This window comes from Oncorhynchus nerka, linkage group LG10 (assembly GCF_034236695.1).
Source record: "Oncorhynchus nerka isolate Pitt River linkage group LG10, Oner_Uvic_2.0, whole genome shotgun sequence".
NCBI lineage: Eukaryota > Metazoa > Chordata > Actinopteri > Salmoniformes > Salmonidae > Oncorhynchus > Oncorhynchus nerka.
The window spans coordinates 34,154,888-34,179,527 of NC_088405.1; the positions used below are offsets into that span (position 1 = coordinate 34,154,888).

General features: G+C 40.4%; 2 protein-coding genes across 3 annotated transcripts in view; both read left to right on the top strand.

The window, feature by feature from the left end:
- LOC115136525 (LIM domain-binding protein 3-like) overlaps positions 1-5,328 on the top strand; it is a 62,668-nt gene extending 57,340 nt beyond the window's left edge. Inside the window, 2 exon segments of the mRNA XM_065023240.1 lie at positions 178-293; positions 415-5,328. Coding sequence (XP_064879312.1) covers positions 178-293; positions 415-504 — 206 coding nt within the window. The 3' untranslated portion in view covers positions 505-5,328.
- A 418-nt stretch (positions 5,329-5,746) lies between these two features.
- The window catches only part of bmpr1aa (bone morphogenetic protein receptor, type IAa), a 66,871-nt gene continuing 47,977 nt past the window's right edge, over positions 5,747-24,640 (top strand). The window contains exon 1 of one of the 2 annotated variants that reach the window (XM_029669626.2): positions 5,747-6,012. The gene's annotated coding sequence lies outside the window, so the exon portion shown is untranslated. The remainder of the gene's footprint in view (positions 6,013-24,640) is intronic. The other variant, XM_029669625.2, reaches the window with a different exon arrangement.

Genomic DNA, 24,640 nt, shown 5'->3' on the forward strand with positions numbered 1-24,640 from the left:
CTTTAGAGCCCAAACCAGCTTCTGCTGACATTTTTGCCATAATGTACTCTGTGCAAGCAGCTTCTGCAACTGAACTACATTTTGAATTATACACATAAAGACACATTTTTTATGCATGTAACTTTGTTACTATTTTCACCATTTGCTAGTGTTTTCAGTCTATCCTCTCTCTTTCAGATTACATTTCACTTTTCAGCACCAAATGCCATGGCTGTGACTTCCCAGTAGAAGCGGGAGACAAGTTCATTGAAGCACTGGGTCATACCTGGCACGATACCTGCTTTGTCTGTGCAGTAAGAATGACTACACAGCTGTACATGTTTCTGATGTATAAAACTGTTATAACTAAGATCTCTGAGAATGTAACAAAAATGGATGGTTTGTGAGATTCACAATTATGTTTGTCTCACACAGGTGTGCCATGTGAACCTGGAGGGCCAGCCCTTCTACTCCAAGAAAGACAAGCCCCTGTGCAAGAAGCACGCTCACGCCATCAACGTGTAAATGCTCCATCTGCAGCCTTATTGGGTGGTGGGCAGGTACTTACGTAGCTATGCCCAAGCCTTGGCAATGAGCCCTGTAGAGGGGGCATTGTTCCCAGTGTAAATGATGAAAAACACAAGCTGAAGATGATAGCGGCAAGATTGACCGTCAGTCGTGACAAAATATTAGTTAGGTTTGTGTTTATTAATTTCACTGACAAATGAATTCTAATGTATATTTTATATCAGATAATTCTGATGTAAACCCTTTGCTATTCCACTGAGTTCCTAGAGGGCCTCAATCCAGGGAGGTTGGAGCTACAGCCTACAGACACATGCAGACTGAGTGGACTAGCAGGGTTCTTCAGTAAATAAGATGCCTTATTTCACAGCAACACTGTGTGCTTTGTTTTGAATGTAAAACCCCAAATAGCGAAACACAAATAGCTTGCAGTGAATGTAGTAAGACCGTTTTAGGATTGTATACACTAGATTTAACATGATAATGCCTCACACTGTGAACTGTTACAGTATATCATGACACATGTAAGCCTACTAATACTGTTGGATTTCACAGAGCTATTATTATACATTATAGTTTAGTAGGTGATATTTATTGCAACTTTGACCGTTATATTATTTATTTACATAGAATCAAATGAAAGCATGGATGTTTATATTGCTGATAAAGCAAAACAAGTTATTGCCTTTCGTTGACAGCTGCATGATACAGAGGTTCATAGTATTATATGAAGTACATCACTCAAACTTTTTCATCCTGGATTCATTTGAGATCCAGTCAAAAAACAATACAAAGATAGCAATATGTTACATTATGATACAGTAGTAACATACATCTTTAGGGATACAGGTAGAAGATGAGGAAACCTCTATTTATGGGGTAGGGAAGTTAGGAGTTTTGGAATGTGTCTCATAAACGTGGAAATCGAGGAAGTACCCTGGATCTTTTTACAGCATGTAAGAGAGACGAGCACTGGCCTGGGGTCTTACAAATACATTTTACGCAGCAAAAGTCTATGCATCCTCTGTATGAAGCGCTACAATTAAACAAGAATTTATAGGAAATATCTGTCAAGGCCAAAAACAGCCATTCACAATCATTTCGCTCTCACTAGCACACACCTTAAAGGTCAGTTGTGACCTTGTGCTTGTGTGCAGATGCTTTACTTTGAGTTTATTTTGTACATCTGTGTATTTTCTGTGTTTGTGTATGTATGCATGCAAGAGTTTGTACATGATTGTCAGTGCATGTCTACTGAGGCAACATCAGTATTAGTTACTGTATGTATTTGTGCCACTAGAATAGCAAGGTTTATTGTGATTTGACATAACTCTGAGAACACTAGACTAAGTACTTTTGATATGCGTATGTATGTAGATCAACGAGTAAGGAAAGCATAGTCAGTGCCAGTTCAGAATAAACCTTACATGGTACCATTGAGCGAAACTTGAATTGTTGCTAAATAGTTGTTTAAGCAACTATTTTTTTAAAAAAGTTCAGCATATCGAAACTAGTTATATAGTTTCCAACCACTAGAGTGCAACAGAGTGTTGAAACCATGCTGGCTACTTGGTATGCCTCACACGCTAGTCACTATTTATACATTGTACACTCACTGTATGTTCCCTTGGCCCCACCCCAGCAAACACTGCAAAGCCATTTGTCACCCCTGTACACTGATCATACGCAACAGCTCAATGTCAATATTTTTTACAGACCCCATGTGTCAGCCATATACTGTATTGACACTTCCTCCATAATCAGATACATAATCTATATTGTGAATTTTGCCAAGAGGAAGAGGACATAATGCTTAATCAAGATGGGTAGAACTGAAAGTTGATGATAAAATGGCTGTGCAACCCAGTAAGGCCATTTTTAGGCAATGCGATTTTGTGTTACCTGGTATCCGAAAGACCTTGTCATCAGCCCAAACTGTCAATATACAGTACCAGTGAAAAGTTTGGACACACCTACACATTCAAGGGTTTTTCTTTATTTTTACTATTTTCTACATTGTAGAATAATAGTGAAGACATCACAACTATGAAATAACACAGTTGGAATCATGTAGTAACCAAAAAAAGTGTTAAACAAATCCAAATATATTTTATATTCTTCAAAATAGCCACCCTTTGCCTTGATGACAGCTTTGCACACTCTTGGCATTATATCAACCAACTTCAAGAGGAATGCTTTTCCAACAGTCTTGAAGGAGTTCCCACATATGCGGAGCACTTGTTGCCTCCTTTTCCTTAACTCTGCGGTCCAACTCATCCCACACCACCTCAATTGGGTTGAGGTCGGGTGATTGTGGAGGCCAGGTCATCAGATGCAGCACTCCATCACTCTCCTTCTTGGTCAAATAGCCCATACACAGCCTGCAGGTGTGTTTTGGGTCATTGTCCTAATGAAAAACAAATGATAGTCCCATTAAGCGAAAACCAGATGGGATGGCGTATCGCTGCAGAATGCTGTGGTAGCCATGCTGGTTAAGTGTGCCTTTAATTCTAAATAAATAACAGACAGTGTCACCAGCAAAGCACCGCTACACCATCAAACCTCCTCCTCCATGCTTCACGGTGGGAACCACACATGCGGAGATCATCCATTCACCTACTCTGCATCTCACAAAAACATGGCGGTTGGAACCAAAAATCTCAAATTTGGACTCATCAGACCAAAGGACAGATTTCCACCGGTCTAATGTCCATTGCTTGTGTTTCTTGGCCCAGTCTCCTCTGAACAGTTGATGTTGAGATGTGTCTGTTACTTGACCTCAGTGAAGCATTTATTTGGACTGCAATTTCTGAGGCTGGTAACTCTAATGAACTTATCCTCTACAGCAGAGGTATCTCTGGGTCTTCCTTTCCTGTGGTGGTCCTTGTGAGATCTAGTTTCATCATACCGCTTGATGGTTTTTGCGATTGCACTTGAAGAAAGTTCTTGACATTTTCCGGATTGACTGAGCTTAATTTCTTAAAGTAATGATGGACTGTCGTTTCTCTTTGCTTATTTGAGCTGTTCTTGCTATAATATGGACTTGGTCTTTTACCAAATAGGGCTATCTTCTGTATACCACCCCTACCTTGTCACAACAGAACTGATTGGCTTAAACACATTAAGAAGGAAAGAAATTCCACAAATTAACAAGGCACACCTGTTAATTTAAATGCATTCCAGGTGACTATCTCATGAAGCTGGTTGAGATAATGCCAAGAGTGTGCAAAGTTGTCATCAAGGCAAAGGGTAGCTACTTTGAAGAATCTCAAATATAAAATATATTTTGATTTGTTTAACACTTTTGGTTACTACATGATTCCATTGTGCTTTTTCATAATTTTGATGTCTTCACTGTTATTATAAACGGGGTGGTTTGAGCCCTGAATGCTGATTGGCTGACATCCGTGGTATATCAGACTGTATACCACACACCCTCGTGCCATATTGCTGAATTCTACAATTTAGAAAATAGTAAAAAATAAAGAAAAACCATTGAATGAGTAGGTGTGTCCAAACTTTTGACTGATACTGTATGTGGTTCCAATGCTCACTTCTGTAGTCAACATTCGCAATAACACTATAAAACAATAGTGTATCACATATATTACAGTTTTATATAATTTCACAGTCCATTCCCAAATATGACCATAACTTCTCTCTGCTGTTAGTCATTCATTCCATTTAGGTAAGAGGTCTCTCTGGTGCATCTCTGCCCTCTGTATAGAGAGACCATAAGTATCCTCATCATTCACTTCACTCTCAATTCTTCCCTCCCTCCTGGCTAGTTCTCCCTAAACAATCTATGACACACATGTTACTTTGCTATGACACTCTATTAAGATGATCCCTTTTAATGTCAGTTTTCGTTTGCTGAGTGGTCTTTCTGATTTTGGTTCACATGTTATTTCTGTATTGCTGTATATTAAACACTTGTAAGGCTGCAGGATGTATATCCAGTGTGTAAAAGGGATTGCTTCTTCTTCCATGTTCTGTGTTTTGATGGGGGAAAGTATTTTTCTAGAGTAGTATTTTTCTTAAAATAGACATACTTGGAATGATATAACAACCACTTGAATCTGATAATTTATTTACTTATTTACATTAATTTGTTTTTGAAGCACTAACTGAAATATGGCCTTGATCTTTGAGTAGTTGTATGATTTTATTTTTGGGGGCTGGACTGTGTTGGAGGAATAGGATTGTCATTTTTCTATTGTATATTATCAATAACACATTACCTTGTTTCATATCTTGCTGCATTTGTACTTAGAACCCTATCGTCTTTATGAACAAGGTATTTGTATGTGGAACATTGATGTATTTGGAGTGTAAACCCCCATATTTCAAATGCCTGGCCTGCGATAACACTAACTATGCATCAAAATAGGAAAATGTTTTATGCATTGCTTTTAGTGAACTGCATTTGACTGCTATCAGAACAGAATTACATGGAGAAAGGATATACATTGAAGATTTTAGATTTGAACAGTAGTCTACTGTGACATGGTATATATAATTGTATGAGATGAATCTGTGCGTGTGTGTATCAATCTTGGGAAGGAAATGGGCTTGATTTCCTCTCTATTGAGGACATCCTGAATGGACCGTGTTAGAAGGATGGCCTTAATTTATGCATGCTGTGTATTGAATACCATGATCTTAATGTCCTGTATATTGTTCAGTAAAGACTACCAATTACAATTTTTTGTTTTACAACCACACGTTTGCCTGTATTATGGGAGTCAATGTTGAAAGGCTGCTGGTATCTCTAGGACAGGTTGAATCTTTGAAATTTGTCAATAAACATTTGATTTCACAGCGTGAATGTCTTTCACCTTGATTTATCGTTCCACCTCATCTCCCTTATTCTTCATCTCCTATCCTCCTCATCACTATCCTTTCCACCCTTTAGTTCTTAATCTCCTTTATCCATGTTTTTGAATCCCTCATCTCCTCACTCGCCCTTTCCACCTTGTTCTCCTTTTTTACCCTCTCTTTACTTCTCCAGTTTGCAATACTTGTCCAGCCCATTGCCTCCTCCCTCTTCCACGCCACCCTTCTTCTCTGACATATGTCTCTTACTCTCCAGACTGTTCTATTTGTGAGTAGAATACTGCATGCATGTGTCTAATTTCATGTCAGAGAAATACGAATACAGTAGATCTGTCCATTTTACGCCAGGGGGCGTTAGAAGTAATTGGGACATACTTGAATTATCCACAGAAATACTCCCACCGCGACCCGCTACCCCTCAAATGGTTGCGCACTCGCTGCAGTGATTGGAAGGTTTTGGTCTGGAATTATCTCTTCTCGCGCAGGACTGGGTATGTGCGCTTGATCAAATGACATAGTCGGAGCCTGAAACATAGCAAGGAGAGCTGGGCCGAGGTAACAGAATTTTTGGAAAATATACACAACATTTTGCAACTTCAATACGAAATATATAGATATAAGGGAGTGATCGCCCGGAACCAAAAGGATTGGCCACATCTGCTGGAGAAAAAGGTGAGGTGGGATTACATCTAGGCTACATCATAAACCTGTGAATTCTGTTCTGACTTTGTGGAAAAAGTTTGTTTTAGCTTCTGAAAAATAACATAACGTAGCTAAAGGAAAGTTGTATTCGTTATAAAAGTTGCTGTAGTTTTATTTTTGTTAGACTATGTTGGCAGTGTTTTGAATGTAGCCACTTGTTTGCCAGAGTTTACTATAAGTGAACTAGATTGTTGGCGCTAGCTCGCTAACGTTAGCTTAGCCACTTAACTCGTTTTCTAGTAACGTTACTTCGACTAGCAAACCTAACACTTAACTTTGATATTTACAGAATTGGTTATCCAGAGTATTATTTGTTTATTTTTTGCCTCCAGTTTAAATAGTTTTATAAATTAATTCACTCGTTACACAATGAAAGTTGTCTTGCTAGTTAGCACAGAGCGGTGCTAGCCAGCAACAATTATTGTACTTACTGCGCTTCCGGAGACACTGTAACAATGTGTTACAAATTGTACTGAGTGAATGTCATGAGGTTGGAACCATTTGTATCAAATTATGATATTAATCAAGTCTTTTTCCCTTTCTGCGGCGGTTGACTGCGTTTAGTTAATAGGCAACAATGTTGACAAGTAACAATAGACAATATCTTTGAATTTACTTACTTACAAGCCTAGCTAGTAGGCTATAGCCTAACGTTCCTAAATGTATTGATTATACATTGCTAACAGTTTAGTTGTTCACTGATAAAAACGGTCAGTTGTCTCAAAGTAGGCCAATTCATTGTTCTGTCATTGTGAGTGTGTTTTGTAACAAGTGTTGACGGTCCAGAAGATTGAAGAAGGCATAATGTTACCACAAGTACTGATAACAAATAATCATCCAAGTGGGCATTAATGATGCTTATTTATAGATGTTACACACAGGAGATTTTTTTTGCATTTCAGAACATGTTGCTAATAGTGTAATGATAGTGTTTCACACTATTACTAACCCCCCAGTGTTGGATTGGCTGTGATATTTGCCTATTGATTTCTTCCGCTGGGGGGGGGGCATGGGAAAGCTGTTCTGACTTTGGCTGTGTTATTTAGTGTAAATTGCTCTGTTATGTTCTGGTTGTTAATTCTACACTGTTTGCTCAATTTCAGTCTGAGAAAACAAGCACTGAATAGTGTAGCTAATCATTGTACCAACTGAAATATATATTTATTTATTTTAAGTGGGAGTTGAGCCTTTTTTACTTTGGGATTTGGTCCAACAGTTTACAAACACCTGTAAAAACAAATGTTTAATTGAAAAATATATTTTACATGTAAAAATCTATGGTACAATAATTCCCTACACTAATCCTATGTGTAGCGCTATTTAAATAATGAGACTTCACATCAGCTCTCAATTAGCTAGCTATAAGCACACCTGTAGTTTGAATGAAGGGGTTTTGGGTAGGCTATCAAATTTTATTTGTCGCATGCGCCGAATACAACAGGTACCATGAAATGCTTACTTACAAGCCCTTAACCAACAATGCAGTTCAATAAATAGTTAAGAAAATAATTACAAAATAAAGTTTAAAATAAATAAATAAAAATGTATATCTTTCTCCTGTAATCTATAGTTTCTGGTTGGGATATGTATATACGGTTACTGTGGGGACGATGTCGTTGATGCACTTACTGATGAAGCCGATGACTGGGGTGGTATACTCCTCAATGCCTTTAGATGAATCCCGGAACATATTCCAGTCGGTGCTAGCAAAACAGTCCTGTAGCATCTGCGTCATTGACCGAGACACTGGTACTCCCTGCTTTAGTTTTTGCGTATAAGCAGGAATCAGGAGGATAGAATTATGGTGGTCTAGAGTTTTATTTTTTATTTTTTCTCTCTCCTCTGGTTGCACATGTGACATGCTAGTAGAAATTAGGTAAAACTGATTTAAATTTGCCTGCATTAAAGTCCCAGGCTACTATGAGCGTCATTTCTGGATAAGCATTTTCTTGTTTGCTTATGGCCTTACACAGCTCGTTGAGTGCGGTCTTAGTGTCAGCGTCGGGTTGTGGTGGTAAATAAACAGCTACGAATAATATAGATGAGAACTCTCTTGGTAGATAGTGTGGTATACAGTTTATCATGAGGTACTCTACCTCAAGCAAGCAATACCTCGAGACTTCTTTAATATTAGACATTGTTATTGGCAAATCGACACACATCCCCGCCCCTCGTCTTACCAGACGTAACTGCTCTGTCCTGCCGATTCACGGAAACCCCAGCCAGTTCTAGATTATTTGTGTCGTCGCTCAACCACGGCTTGGTGAAACATAAGATATTACCGTTTTGAGTGTCTCGTTGGTAGGATAGTCTTGATCGTAAATCATACAGTTTATTTTCCAGTGATTGCACGTTGGCCAATAGGACGGATGGTAGTGGCGGTTTACCCACTCGCCGACGAATTCTCGCAAGGCGCCCCGAACTCCGCTCCCTGTATTTCCGTCTTCACGCGAATGACACTGATTTGGGCCTGGTCTCGGGAAAGCAGTATACCTTTGCGTAGGACTCATTAAAGAAAGAATCTTTGTCCATTTCGAGGTGAGTAATTGTTGTTCTGATGTCCAGAAGCTCTTTTTGGTCATAAGAGACTGTAGCAGCAACATTACGTACAAAATAAGTTACAAACATTGCGAGAAAAAAAAAATAGCACAGTTGGTTAGGAGCCCATAAAATGGTGCCAGGTCAATGGTTGAATTCCCTGTGGACTATCATCATTGCTCATCATAAATGGTTCTATCATCAACATGTAATGTGATAAAGTCCTCCGGGATTATGAAAGTATTAATTCAGGTTTTTGGTCCCTTGCTAGTTCATTTGTCTGGATGTGGTATGTGAAATTACAGTTGAAATTGAAATTACAGTTGTATGGCACAATATTTAATCTAATGTTGTAGGCCTCAATTATACACACCACGTTCAATCAGCGAACCTTGTTAGTGAGACACCTTCAAATCTGGTAATACACACACTCCAAACACTCATACACACACTACTTCAGTAGAGGTCTGCTTTTCACAGGGAAAATACTCAGTGTCTCCTCTCTCTCATGGGGTGTCAGTCACATCTGAATGGAACATTTTTGGCCATGCTTTTCTCATCTGTACAAAGTGAAAAGCTAGTTTTAATCTGAGCCTGGAGTGGGATGGCACTGCATTGTGCTACCCACAATCCAATGCTGAAGGCAACCTTGGAGTGAAAGGGGTCCGGAACGTAGGGAGGTCAAAAACCAGATGGAGGACCTGACTGTGAAACTGTCTACTTTAATGGGCCTGGAGGAGAGGCATGGGGTAGGAGAAGTAGATTTATAAAGGGGGAGGAAAAATAAATTAAATCTAAAGTCTAACATTATACATATGCCAGACAGCTGAACATTCTACGGCTTACCCCAGGGCTCTCCATTACTGAAATAACACAGGCCAGTAGTTGGGGAGGGAGACTAGGCGAGGATGTAGAGGTAGAGGAAGAATGGCTAATAATCTCATGGTGAGGATTGTTCCAAGTAATTCAAACCATAAGCACTTGACAATAAATGTCAATATTTAGACATAGCTGAAAGTCTTCATAGTTCATATAGACCTAAGCCTAGTGTCTCTAGCAGTAATTGTGTACCCAGTATCTTGATCTGACACAGTGACTATAGCAGGAGTCTAGCCCTGCTCTGCAGCGGAGGGTGATTCATTAGCCAGAGCTCTGTTACTGTGAACGTAATGGAGTTTAGACAGGAATGGGCATGGATTCAGTAACTGGTACATAATTCCAATATGATTTATATGCACATGATGTACAGATCAGAGGTTTGCTGTTTATCAGCAGGATATAGCTAGATGGAAGTATCATCTTTTTAATCGAATGATTATCACGCATGGGCCATTTGTTTTGTCTCCCATGCTCCTGCTCGACAGCTGCCATTGCAGTTGAACTTTGAAATGGGCATAGCCTACATGTGGGAAATCAAAATATGCTTATGAATATACTTTCATTAAATAACCTACATTGTTTTCATGAAGTCCATTCTTAGTATGTGGTGTGTGTATTGATAGGACTATTTATTTCCTACAAATACACTTGTTTTAGTACTAAAGTCTTAACATAAACCAGAACTTGCCTGCTCTTGCTTGCTCTTAGTGGAGGGAAAGAGGGAAGCAAAACATTCTCCTGCTCATATATTTTCTCAAGCACTTTAAATCCACAATGCTTGTTTTTCTAACCTCCCTTTATGTTTAAGAATGTCTTTCCCCCTGCCTTGCTTCTGTTGTCTTGCTGCCCTCTCCCTCTCTGAGAGCCTTTCCAATCTGGGGCAGAGTGAGGGATCAGATTGCTCGGGGAGTCTCAAAGGCTTTCTGGAGAGGTGGCAGTGGGAAGGTGGTGGAGATTAAGGCGGGGAGGGAAGGGGCAGCGCACGGATCAAGTTTCACATCCCAACGCCTTCCTCTTTCTGCTGCGCCTCCCCCAGCCAACCCCCCTCTCCTTCCCATAACCCCCCTCCCCATCCCCTCAGCCTGGAGACAGAGTGGCTGAGATGGCGGAAGAAAACATGCAATCCTACTCTCTCTCCATACATCCACCTCAGACTCCAGTAGCCTCTCTGGAGCGTAGAGAAGCAGATAAATAGAGACTTTAAATCTAACCCATCACCATTAGAATGTACACAGAGCACTGTTTCAGCCAGAGAACGATGGAGTTTAGGAGTGCTCTAGGCTTGGGCGGTATCCAGATTGTCATACCTTCATACCGACATTGTGCCATACTGGGATATTTGGTAATACCAACACTGAATACAAGGGCTGCTATTTTCAAACTCCTCTGAGCTTTTGTAATCCTAAGGTTAGCAACGCTAACAAGTAGGGGATTCTCTGCTGTTACCGGCAAGCAAAACACTAAGCTAGATAGTGAACTTAGTTACTAAATTATCAAATCAAATGTAGAACTGCAGAGAATTTAGCACATTTTAGACAGGTAACTTAATAGTTATAAGATGTCTTGCTGGCAAACATTTAATTGTGAATTCCAGTCTGTAACTAGATCACCTGGCACGTGCCGCACAACATTGAGTGACTCAAGGCCACGGTCTCTCTTCATTGTGTGCTTGTAAATAAACACCACGTGCCTGGGTACTACCGGTAAGCTTCATAATGAAAAATTATCTGACAGGTGAAAGCTACACATATTCAATGTATTAAACTTCAAATAAATTGTTTAGATTGTATTGAAAAAACACCCTGTCGCTCTTTCCAAATACCCCAATATACAGTTTACAGCCTAAGTTTGAATTGTAGCAATTCACACTGGACATTTTATTCTCTTGACATTTCATCCATTTGCATTCTGTACACTTTGTTTTCTTGTGGCAAAGATTTATTTACATATGTAACAATTCAACATAAGGCTGGGCGATATGACCAAAATATTAGGCTATATCGCTTTTAAAAAAGAAAAAAATTCCGATATGGCGTTTTATTTTATGTTTCTGAACAATATAAGTTCTAAATACGTTTTATGAGTAGTGCATGACCCTAGGATGGCAACAAATGAATTCGAAGTGGTTTTAATGGGTCATTCTGATTTTGTTTTATACTGAACCAAACGAGGACAACTGACTATAACCATGTTTACAGCCAACCTTTTTTATGCGAATAAACTACATGTCGGATAAAAAAAAAATGACCGGCTTGATGGAAACTGAATATATTTTGGTAAACTTTCCAAATGTTGAAACAAAATACGTTAGACAAGGTGAACTTTTTGTGTCGGTAAAATGAATTATGCAATACATGTCTATGGAACTGCTTCTATGGGCAAATATTGATATAATAACCATCATATCGAAGTAAATTCGATGTCACGTTGTGTGGTCCTCCCATTAGGACTTGCTGGGAAAGCATGCAGTTTATTAAACTAAAGATGAAATAAATTATGATCTTCACAGGGTGGTGAAAGTGCAAGGGGGGGGATGAGCTTGATGTTCCTCTCCAATAAATATCTAGTCTTATTCTGTTGATAATCAATATTTGGCTGCCGTTTGGAAAAATTGAAATCTCACTTTTGTCCATATAATCTCATGTAGGCTATATGTGCACTCTAGCCAGCAGCTCACAGACAGCACTGTTGGCTAGAGCGCACGTGCTAACACCAGAGTGGGGCACAGTCGCTATATAAAGCAATTATTTTTTGGTGCAAACCATCAGTAGAGTTAAATGCAATAGAAACCCATTTAACATGTTTTTTATTTTTTATTTGGTACATTGGAATTTAACTGCAAAACTAATTTGATGTGCACTACGTCATCACGCACAGCCTTTTATCGGCAACAAGTCAGTTGGTGGAAACATCTGGTGGGAATATGTGTGCAGATTTGAGAATATTCACATGAGAATGTTGCCAATTGGATGGAAACCTACCTAGTGAAGTAATCCAATTTCTTTATTTTTTTTGTGCATTGTATCAACATTTTAGGCTGTTTGTGGATCCGTACCGGTATACCTTAAACAACGATATCACCCAGCCCTAATTCAACATGTTGCCTGTAAAGGAATAGCCCATTTAGTTTTTCCAATATATACACACAGTGTGCGAGAAGCCATTTATCGAGTCTTCAAATGTTTACATCTTCCCTGCACTTGTTGAATAGTGACTTAGAAGGGTTCAGGTGTGCAAACGTTTGTCTTCCATCCATTTCGATTCAACAGCCTTTCATTGACATGCAGTGAAGAGTTTAGTGGCATGGTATAGGTTTGTTCTACATGATTGGTTTAAGAATGACTGGCCTTGATGATATTTACCATGCAAGCTTCAGTTGTCCTTTAATGGTATTGATCTTTCTTTAAATACACTGAGCCATCCGAGTGAATAATTTAGAGCTCACGCTAATGTGAACAGAGGGAGGGACAGAGATTGTGTGGATGGCAACTGAAATGATTTTATATATTTTAATGGTTAAAGTAGAAAAGGCCAGGGAGTTTGTTTGCATAGTTTTATATTGGGAAATCCCTTATTTGTAAACTAAGAAAATGTTCTTATTTTGAGCAATGTGATTTATAAAAACAAGCATTGTATGATGGAGACCTTAATGCTTCTGTGAAAGAATGCTGTTTTTGTGTGTTTAAATGTTGAAGGCAACTAAAAGGATAGCATTCCTGGAGAATTCAAATGCTGGAATATTCAGAAAACGGGGGGGGGTTCTGAATCTTTTTGTCTTGTTTTGTCTTTGTAAAGAAGAAAAGTTGATAAACAGTTAATGCCTATGATATGATGCAGTTTATCCTATGTTCTGCTTTCTTTTTCAAACTGTGCCATGATTGTAAATACTGGATTACCCAGATAAAGGAAAGGAGATGAAGTTTATAGTGTTCATCATTCTTTCTCTTGGAGGGTTTGCATTTTATTTTGGGGTAATTATTTTGCCTGAGTTGTGTGATTTAATCTTTTGAAGTTAGTATGGCTCCAGCTCCTTCCTAACCCCCTGTAAACTAACCCTGTCATCCGTTTCCCACCTGGATTTGACCATACATTTGCAGAATAGTTTTTTTAGTGAGTCTTCCAACATTTAGAGCATGGGTGGCCGATGTGGGTATCAACGGGCCTTTCTCTCATTTCCGGGTTGGGACATCTGTTTTGGGGGAAATCTGGGAAATCCTATATTCGGTCTAAGGCAAATGGTCTTTTTGCAATAGAGATGGTGCAAACCAAGAGAAAGTCCTGTTGTAGTGTACCTCTGTTTAGAATATGGGAATAAAAATCTATGTAAGGCTGTGACAGTAATCGAATAAAACGGAAAGGGGATACCTAGTCAGTTACATAACTGAAATGTGTCTTCTGCATTTAACCCAACCCCTCTCAATCAGAGATGGGAACAGTGGGTTAACCTCCTTGCTCAGGGGCAGAAAGACAGATTTTGACCTTGTCATATCGGGGATTCGGTCGGTTACTGGCCCAACGTTCTGACTACTAGAATAACCGGGTAACTGCTGGTTATGGATGAAGACCATTGTGAAAATAAAATAACTGTCAAAACCGTTCTAAAATGGGCCTACATTAATTTTAGGATTGGTAAAAAAATATATACTATTTTCATATAGATAAACTATACCTACTAGGGGGACTGTTTATTTCATTATATATATATATATATATATATATACTGCTCAAAAAAATAAAGGGAACACTAAAATAACACATCCTAGATCTGAATGAATGTTAAATAATATTTTCTTTACATAGTTGAATGTGCTGACAACAAAATCACACAAATTATCAATAGAAATCAAATGTATCAACCCATGGAGGTCTGGATTTGGAGTCACTCAAAATTAAAGTGGAAAACCACACTACAGGCTGATCCAACTTTGTTGTAATGTCCTTAAAACAAGTCAAAATGAGGCTCAGTAGTGTGTGTGGCCTCCACGTGCCTGTATGACCTCCCTACAATGCCTGGGCATGCTCCTGATGAGGTGGCGGTCTCCTGAGGGATCTCCTCCCAGACCTGGACAAAAGCATCCGCCAACTCCTGGACAGTCTGGTGCAACGTGGCATTGGTGGATGGAGCGAGACATGATGTCCCAGATGTGCTCAATTGGATTCAGGTGTGGGGAACGGGTGGGCCAGTTCATAGCATCAATGCCTTCCTCTTGCAGGAACTGCTGACACACTCCAGCCACATGAGGTCTAGCATTATCTTGCATTAGGAGGAGCCCAGGGCCAACCACACCAGCATATGGTCTCACAAGGGGTCTGAGGATCTCATCTCGGTACCTAATGGCAGTCTGGCTACCTCTGGCGAACACATGGAGGGCTGTGCGGCCCCCCCAAAGAAATGCCACCCCACACCATGACTGACCCACCGCCAAACCGGTCATGCTGGAGGATGTTGCAGGCAGCAGAACGTTCTCCACGGCGTCTCCAGACTCTGTCACGTCTGTCACATGTGCTCCGTGTGAACATTGTTTCATATGTGAAGAGCACAGGGCGCCAGTGGTGAATTTGCCAATCTTGGTGTTCTCTGGCAAATGCCAAACGTCCTGCACGGTGTTGGGCTGTAAGCACAACCCCCACCTGTGGCTGTCGGGCCCTCATACCACCCTCATGGAGTCTGTTTCTGACCGTTTGAGCAGACGCATGCACATTTGTGGCCTGCTGGAGGTCATTTTGCAGGGCTCTGGCAGTGCTCCTCCTGCTCCTCCTTGCACAAAGGCGGAGGTAGCGGTCCTGCTTCTGGGTTGTTGCCCTCCTACGGCCTCCTCCACGTCTCCTGATGTACTGGCCTGTCTCCTGGTAGAGCCTCCATGCTCTGGACACTACGCTGACAGACACAGCAAACCTTCTTGCCACAGCTCGCATTGATGTGCCATCCTGGATGAGCTGCACTACCTGAGCCACTTGTGTGGGTTGCAGACTCCGTCTCATGCTACCACTAGAGTGAAAGCACCGCCAGCATTCAAAAGTGACCAAAACATCAGCCAGGAAGCATAGGAACTGAGAAGTGGTCTGTGGTCACCACCTGCAGAACCACTCCTTTATTGGGGGTGTCTTGCTAATTGCCATTTCCACCTGTTGTCTATTCCATTTGCACAACAGCATGTGAAATTCCTTGTCAATCAGTGTTGCTTCCTAAGTGGACAGTTTGATTTCACAGAAGTATGATTGACTTGGAGTTACATTGTGTTTAAGTGTTCCCTTTATTTTTTTGAGCAGTGTATATATATTTTTTATTTCACCTTTTATTTAACTGGGTAAGTCAGTTTCCCAATGCTGGAATGGGGGGGGGGGAGCTGTACAGTGTCGGCCCGTAATGCAATATTATGAATGTTCATGTGGTAAGTAGCTTATCGTTTATAAAACAGGAAATTTACTGTTAATTCCTTATTTGGTTACATTAATTTCTGTTGATGCATGTATTAATTAGTCATTTACTGTCCTCATTCTCGGAGAGGAAATGCTGTTTGCAGAGTTCACAACCTGCAACACTTGTGAGAAACCCATTTTGGGTTATTTCATACCATTTACACGCTTCATGTCAGCAATGAACATGTGTCTGGTTTCTCTGTCCTGTTAATGCTAATGGAGCCCGCGTGCCTGAGCGCACAAGTACCTGGCCTCAAATGTAGGGAAGTGTCCATTTGGCTTTTTATTAAATGTTTTAGTTTTTATTTTGATTGTCTTTTAACTCCCCACCACTAATAAGCTGAGCTTCTCAGAAATTGTCTTCACCTCACACAGTAATTCAACAAAGATGGATATATATACATTTTTACATCCATTCAAATTTATAATGGCTCTTCACAGTATTTGAAAAATCTTTCCAGCGCTCTCCCCCTCGGTAATCGGCGTTGCTGATAAATAGACGCAGCCTGTCCACAGCCTATCTTAATGATTTTCCTCTTTATACTATAGCATAGCTGTCCCCTTTATACTTTCCTTGTCAATTCTAGGGGTTTTGGAAATAGCCACAGGATATTTTTTTAATATATTGTAGCTATTTTGTAAGTAAATGCCTGAAGTCAACTTGTGCAATACATTAGGAGATAAAGCAGGTCTCATACTTCATTTCACCTGTAACCTTATGAAGCTTACTGCTACACCAGGAAAAGTAACTACACATCAGTCAGATAGCTGAATGCTCGTTCGTGAATTCTCATCCAAATGAGAAGTGCAACTGAAGCACGAAAGTTGTCTGATGCCGAGCAGAAATTACAATAAGAAGCATTTTAGATCTACAAGATGTTTCTTTTGTGTTTTAGCTTTCTGCTGTGTTTTGAAAAGGCAAAGCCCTGAGGATGAGTTCTCTGTCACTGCTGTCTTGGTTTCCTTGTGGGTTTTTTTTCTCCTTTGTTCTCGGCCGTCTGCTCCTCCGCCTCTTCAAGCAGCGCAGGCAGGCCTGTTGCCCTAGCGACTCCAGACTCCACACAGACACAGCGTGAACACATGCTGCTCCAGAGCAGAACTCTTCTTCCTTCAGACAAGCGTGCGACAACTTTGTTCATTTGCACAATGTCTCTCGTTTACAATCGCTTGTAAAAGTCCAAACTCACCAAAATGTGTAACTTTATGAGCTGGATTGCCTGTTTTTGCAATTAGTTTATTTTAATTTGTGTTGTTTAGCATATTTAGCTAGCAGCCTCCAGGGGACATTTGCTATTACTACAGCTAATTTTGTTAGCATTCTGATAATAGATGGTAAATTCTACTTTTGGAAAACCTAAGGTAGGCCTCGGTTTTTTTGGAGGTGAAAGAAACGCACAACTGTTTAGGTGAGGTGCTGGCTAGCGGAGTAGAACGCTTGAAAAAGAAGAGCCGCACACTCTAGGATCTCCGATGCAGTAAGGTTTTTTAATATTTAAGGAAAGGATAATAAATATTTGCTCTTCTGACAAGCGCTGGTGGCTTTGATTGGCGGGCGCATTTACAGGGTGTGCGTGTGTCTCTCTCTAGGCCTATTTGTCCGTTCAGAAAGTTTCCTAAAGTACCCTGACTGGACTCCATCTCTTTAAGAAGAATCAAACGCTCCTGTCATGATGTAATCTTGTAAAATGTCTATTTTCAGTAGCTTAGGCTACATTCTTTCTCTCATTACGGCGTCCTCTCTTTAAAGAACATATGCCAATGCAATTGCCACCGAATAACATCAGCAGCAGGGTTTGTGACGTTATACAAATATTTCAGGGAAAGAAATTAACAAGAAGAAAAATCTTCCTCCCACTGCTGCTGGCCTTCGCAGATTCTGCTGTTACGATCCTAATACTGCCTTTACCGATCTGCTTCCCAGTTATGATTTTTATATGCACATTTTCGAGGAACAGTTTAATTTATAATTGTCTTCGTATCTCAAAATCATTGTGGTTAATCGAAATTGTGAAAGTAATGCATATTGCCAACTTTATAAAAATAGCCTACTTAAAGCCAAAAAATAAAAACATTGCAGCCTGCAGGTAGAATATATCCTGGTTTTAAAAATAAATAGTATAAATCACATTGAAACGCATGGCCTGTCTGCAAGGAACTTGAAACGTTGTATCAACTATTAACTTGGCTCAGGCCTGAACCTCATGCTAGCAAACCTGCAACATTGTATAAAATATATATCTGCCAGTGAGCTCCGGACAGACAATGCTGTAGGCTATTTGCGCAAGGGGAAGAAGTAATCAGGTAGGCCTATTTGATGACGTTTCCACCGGATCAGAGCATACCACTTCCCCCCTTTCACACTGAGTGGTTATCGAAAGACGGCTAGAAGATGATCAAATGGGCTATGTTGAGGAGCTATTGTCATTCTCAATGGATGTAAAAACAGACTCTGGTCTGCCCTAGATCCAACTATGTTGGTAATTCGTGTCATGTCTGACTACTGCAGTAGGTTACTGCTTGTCCATGTGCTAGCTAACAGCAACAAACCCAGATGAGCTAAATGTGAAAGCATCCCGCAGATATCAGCTTCTCATTAGCTAGCTAATGTTAGCAATGCATTTATAACTATAATAAAAGCTAACTGTTTAATGTTTTGAAATAACATTTATTTGACACATTATATACATAGACTTGGCAAGCTCTTTGGCAGCAAGCTTTTTTAGCTATAATATTTAGCTATCTAGCTAGCATCCAGTGTAGGTGAGTAGAAAAATTGCCGTAAAAACAGAAGACCTGTTTTATTTTTTTACTGCTTAATTACTTTTGATGCATCCATTGCAAAGATTTGTATAACTTGCTCCTTGTTCTATCTGTGCCCGTAGTCTACAGCAGCTGCCATTACTACATCAGAGAAAAACCAGAGCCAGTAATCCCCAGAATATCCCCAACAACTTAACCCCCCCCCCCCTCCCAACTGGCCTACTGCCAAGTCAAATATTTTGATTAGTTGAATCAGTGTTACTGCTTGGCTGGAACAAAAGCATGCACCCACACTAGCCTCTTCTTTCTTTGTTCTTATTATTGTTCCTTTGTTCTACCCCTCTTTGACACAAGTTAAATGCACACAAGTATTTTAATTGCTATGTCATGAACCACTGCAGTACATAACCTAGGCCCTTGTTTTATAAGATTTAGGGTAGGCTGGCAAGTTTTAAAATAGATTAACTCATGAAAAACATGGCTGAGTAAGTTTACTATAGGCCTGCATCTTCACAGCTTAATTTTCAAATGACAGCAGGCTGTTATTCGTTTTTCCTTTTGACCTGTTTGGCTGTGTAATGTCTGGTGTGTGCCATCCATTAATATTTGCCATGCTTTTCAATGTTAACTGGTATGCTCACAATTATGAAAATAATTTAATGTTGGGAGCATTATTAAGGTAAGTGCAGTGGTATCCTTTTTGCATAAATTATATTTTTTTCACCTGAGTAATAATGGATGTTAGCCTACAGCCTGGAATCGAACCAGGGTCTGTAGTGACGCCTCTAGCACTGAGATGCAGTGTTTTAACCTTTTTAGGATAGGGGGCAGCATTTTCACTTTTGGATGAATAGCGTGCCCAGAGTGAACTGCCTCCTACTCTGTCCCAGATGATAATATATGCAAATTATTAATATTATTATTATTAGTAGTAGTATTGGATAGAAAACACTCTGAAGTTTCTAAAACTGTTTGAATGATGTCTGTGAGTATAACATAACTCATATGGCAGGCGAAAACCTGAGAAAAATCCAACCACTAAGTGGAATATCTGAGGTTTGTAGTTTTTCCAAGCTTGGCCTACCGAATACAGTGTCTATGGAGTCAAGTTGCACTTCCTATGGCTTCCACTAGATGACAACTGTCTTTAGAAACTGGATTGAGGATTCTACTATTAAGAAGGGGCTCATGAGACCTGTTTGAGTCAGTGGTCTGGCAGTGTCTCAGGCTTGTGACGCGCGCTCCCGACAGAGTTAGCTCTTGTTCCAGTGCTTTTCTTCAGACAGAAATTCTCCGGTTGGAAGCTTATTGATGTTTTGATGTTAAAAACATCCTAAAGATTGATTCCATACATCATTTGACTTGTTTCTACAACCTGTAATGGAATTTTTGAGTTTTTGTCTGGGCGAAGTGCTCGTGCCTCATGAAGATGGACAAGTGGCTATTTGGACATAAATTATGGACTTTATGGAGAAAATCAGTCATTTTTTGTCGAACTGGGATTCCTGGGAGTGCCTTCTGATGAAGATCATCAAAGGTAAGTGAATATTTAGTGTTATTTCTAACTTCTGTTGACTCCAAAATGCCAGATATTTCTCTGGCTGGATTGAGCTCTGAGTGCCGTTCTCAGATTATGCTTTTTCTGTAAAGTTTTTAAAAAATCTGACACAGCGGTTGCATTAAGGAGAAGTCTATCTTTAATTCTGTGAATAACAGTTGTATCTTTTATCAATGTTTATTATGAGTTTCTGCAAAATCACGAGATGTTTTGGAATCAAAACATTACTGCACGTAACACGCCAATGTAAACTGAGATTTTTGTATATAAATATGCACATTATCGAACAAAACATACATGTATTGTGTAACATGATGTCCTATGAGTGTCATCTGATGACGATCATCAAAGTTTAGTGATTAATTTGATCTATATTTCTGATTTTTGTGACTCCTCTCTTTGGCTGGAAAAATTGCTGTTTTTTTGACATGGTTATGACCTAACATAATCATATGTTGTGCTTTCGCTGTAAAGCATCTTTTAAATCGGACACGATGGGCAGATTAACAAGATGTTTATCTTTCATTTGCTGTATTGGACTTGTTAAAGTGTGAAAGTTACATATTTCTAAAAATATATATTTTTGAATTTCTCGCGCTGCCTTTTCAGCGGAATGTTTTCGAGGGGTTGCGCTAGCGGAACGCCTGCGCTAGAAAGGTTCAACTGCTGCACCACTTGGGAGCCCAATGAGGTGGGAAGACGACTTCAACCCACAAGACTCATCTCCACTCCAATCAGAATATCAGAGTCTTAAAATATGACACATGAAGTTGGATAAAAACGGATAAAGGAGTAAGAAAAAATGTAGGCTAGTTCAACATGCTTAGAACGTGGCCAAAAATGAAAAACGTGTAGTTGCTTGATCCCTGTCGAAGGAGATGTTTTAAAAAAAAACATTTTGTGTATGACCGTAAAACATTCTTATGATGACTATAACATTTTCTCATAAGTATATTTCAACACGGTCTGCTCAGGCAAATATGCCGAACTACTAAACTTGTAACCAATCAGAACTCTGGCAGGGCTTGTTCAAACTGCAGTAGGATGGTTCTCCTCACAGGTGAGTGAATAGCACTTGGTTGATTTCTGGGAGCAGGACACTGGAGAGTGGAGGAGATCATGTGAGACAAAGGTGAGGGACGAGAATTAATAAAAAATAAATCCTCACAGCAAAGGAATGTAGTTTGGCAGCTAGAAAATGAACATCCCGCCACTCTGAGGCAGGGTGCTCTTCAATCATCCTACTCCAACTATTGACAGGGATAATGTGCCATTTCTTATTTGTCAGTATGGATGAATTTAGTGGGTCCTGCCTTGATTACTTGGAATAAACTGGTAGCTGTGCCGGAATGACATGGTAGCTAATCATAAAGCTATTTGCTCAGCTAGCTAGCAACATATCTACTTGCTAACTCAGCAAATGTATTACTAAAAGCCAAACAGCAGATGTAAGATATAGGTTAGGGCTTCATGAAAAAGTATCTAGTTGACAGTAGGCTGTTTTTACTGTAAGGAGGCATTTGGACTGGAGGTGTTGAGAGCGAAGGGGGAAATCTGGTGTTGGCCCTGGTAAGGGTAGCACATTCCCACAGAACGGGCCCTGTGAACGGACTGGAGCCCCCCCCCCCCCCCTCTCTATGGTCTTTAATTTCAATTAGCTATGGCTGATCGTTCACTTTGATGGCATTAGTCGCTCCTCCAAGCCTCGACACATTTCCCTCTGCTCTCGTGCCACTCTGTTAGTTTTGCTAAAGCCGACGGAATTAACTTCAGCGATGGAATCGCCAAATGCTTGACTTCCACTTCCTTTTTCAAGCCTATGTCACATACACAAGCTCACACATATCAGCCCAATAATGTTTCTTTTTAGTTTGTTGACTTTAGTTTTTTCAGTGCCGCGGGGATCCTCTCTGCGCTCTTTTGGGACGCTGTGTTCTCTCATGGCCGACATAGTTCTCTTCCAAAAACTGGTTACACAACTCCCGTCACAGTAAAGTTGAACACCTCACTGACACCTGGTGTTGAGGATTTTGCATAATAAAGCTACGAGGCACTAGATGCTTTTCCCTTTTCACAACAGATATCGTGTTAGAGTGGTCTGTCCATCAACCTTCAGTCTGTTTTGCGGATCACAGTATGCGATAGGCTAACTCTCCAACTTAAAACATGAGTCCATTTGTCTGACTGCTTTGAAGCTTGAGTAGAACTACAAGATGTCTAGTACTTTCGTCTTCCCTTTTAACACGCTTCCTTTATTTCTCTCTGCATTGTTGCTTTTACTCAAAATATATCTCCCCGAAGCCATGCCCCTGTACTGTGACAGCTCGCAACCTCAGAATATATTCCTGCATGCTCTCAGGACTTTATAAATAGCCAGCGCAGTTAGTTGCCAATTATTGGCTGTACCCTTGAGTGACCTTGGCCTGGTGAGGAGACACTGAGGCAGTATTGTAAACAGATGAGCACAGCTGATCTCCCTCTATTGCCATTTAGTGTTATGAACGTGCTCACTGTGTGTGTTCATCTATTTTCTTCGATTTGTTTTGTATTTGCTCATACTAACCACTCTAGCACTTTCAAATGGCTATTTTCTTGTCATTCGGCCTAAAAATAGTTGGCGCATGGAATGCCGACTGCAGTTATGTCCTTTTACAAGGTCACTTTGACTTGGCTATAAGGCCCTCAAATGCCTTTACACCAGCAGAAAAGCTTCCCACTTGCAGGAATTAATTTGATGTACTGCATTTATTTTCCCTGCAAAAGAGTTTGTCGCTGAATGTAAACTCACATTGTTGTCTCTGGCTAATAAATAGTCCATGAGCCAGGGGGGTCGGTCATGCTCACTTGGGCAGACGATGTCTCACAGTGATTTTCTTGAAGGCTTATGTTAGTGATGAGCAGGTTAACTTAAAACCTGCTGTCCCTGCGGTTATATCTGCGGGGCAGGTGGGTTTGGGGTCATTAAATATTGTGTGGGGTTGAATAAAAGGAATAAAGGTTTCATTCTTGTGTAGTTTATATCTATAGGCTATATAGAGGTTTTTTCTTTCATTATTTTAGGCTTTCTGGCATTTATGTGTAAGCTTGAGGGCCTAACTGTACTCGCACCAAATAGCTTACACACCAATTGCTTTTGGAAACAGGCAGAAAAAGTTAGCGTAGACCCACGGAGGCAAGAAGGTCAATGTCGAACTTAATTTCATTAAGAGAAATGCTACGAAATGGAGAGTTGAACATAATGGGAGGGCCCAAAAATGATTTGGTAAAGTGGTAAAAGAGGATGATAGCTATGTTATGTGTGATTGTGAGGCGCTATACAATTTCCACAGTCACAAGATGGGGACTTCAAGCGAACTGTAGCCTGCTGTTTAGATCGGTTAAATGGAAACTGAAATCTAGGCACTGACTGTAGGTCTATATCCATTCCCATAGCCTTAATAAGAACTCCTGCGCATATGTGAATCCTGTGATGGCCCTGTATCTAGAAATCTTTTTAAAACCCTGTTCTAAGTGCGAGTGTCAAATGTGGTGCCTTTATCACCGAAGTTACATTCCAAAAACTGCCCCACCACATGGAATCCTATGGCTAAGCTTCCAACATTCTAACGTCAATGGCACAATATGGGTTATTTTTAAATAAGAGTTGTAGCTGGTGTGCTTTCAGTGACATTTCCAGATCCACATGTCAAAGGTTAAAATGTATCGGGGGTTTCCTTTTTTTATATGTAGTGCATGTGGACACCTGCTTGTCGAACATCTCATTCCAAAATCATGGGCATTTAATAAAGAGTTGGTCCCCCCTTTGCTGCTATAACCGCCTCAACTCTTCTGGGAAGGCTTTCCACTAGATGTTGGAACATTGCTGCAGGGACTTGCTTCCATTCAGCCACGAGCATTAGTGAAGTCGGGCACGGATGTTGGTGCATTAGGCCTGGCTCGCAGTTGGTGTTCCAATTCATCAATGTTCGGTGGGGTTGCGGTCAGGGCTCTGTGCAGGCCAGTCAAGTTCTTGCACACCGATCTTTACCAACCATTTCTGTATGGACCTCGCTTTGTGCACGGGATCATTGTCATGCTCAAACCGGAAAGATCCTTCCCCAAACTGCCACAAAGTTGGGAATACAGAATTATCTAGAATGTCATTGTATGCTAAGATTTAAGGGTTAAGATTTCCCTTCACTTGAACTACGGGGCCTAACCCAAACCTTAAAAACAGCCACAAACCGTTATTCCTCCTCCACCAAACTTTACAGTTAGCACTATGCATTGGGGAAGGTAGCGTTCTCCTGGCATTTGCCAAACTCCGATTCGTCCTTCGGACTGCCAGGTGAAGAAGTGTGATTCACCTCTCCAGAGGACGCATGTCCAATGGCGGCGAGCTTTACACCACTCCAGCCGACGCTTGGCATTGTTCATGGTGCTCTTAGGCTTGTGTGTGGCTGC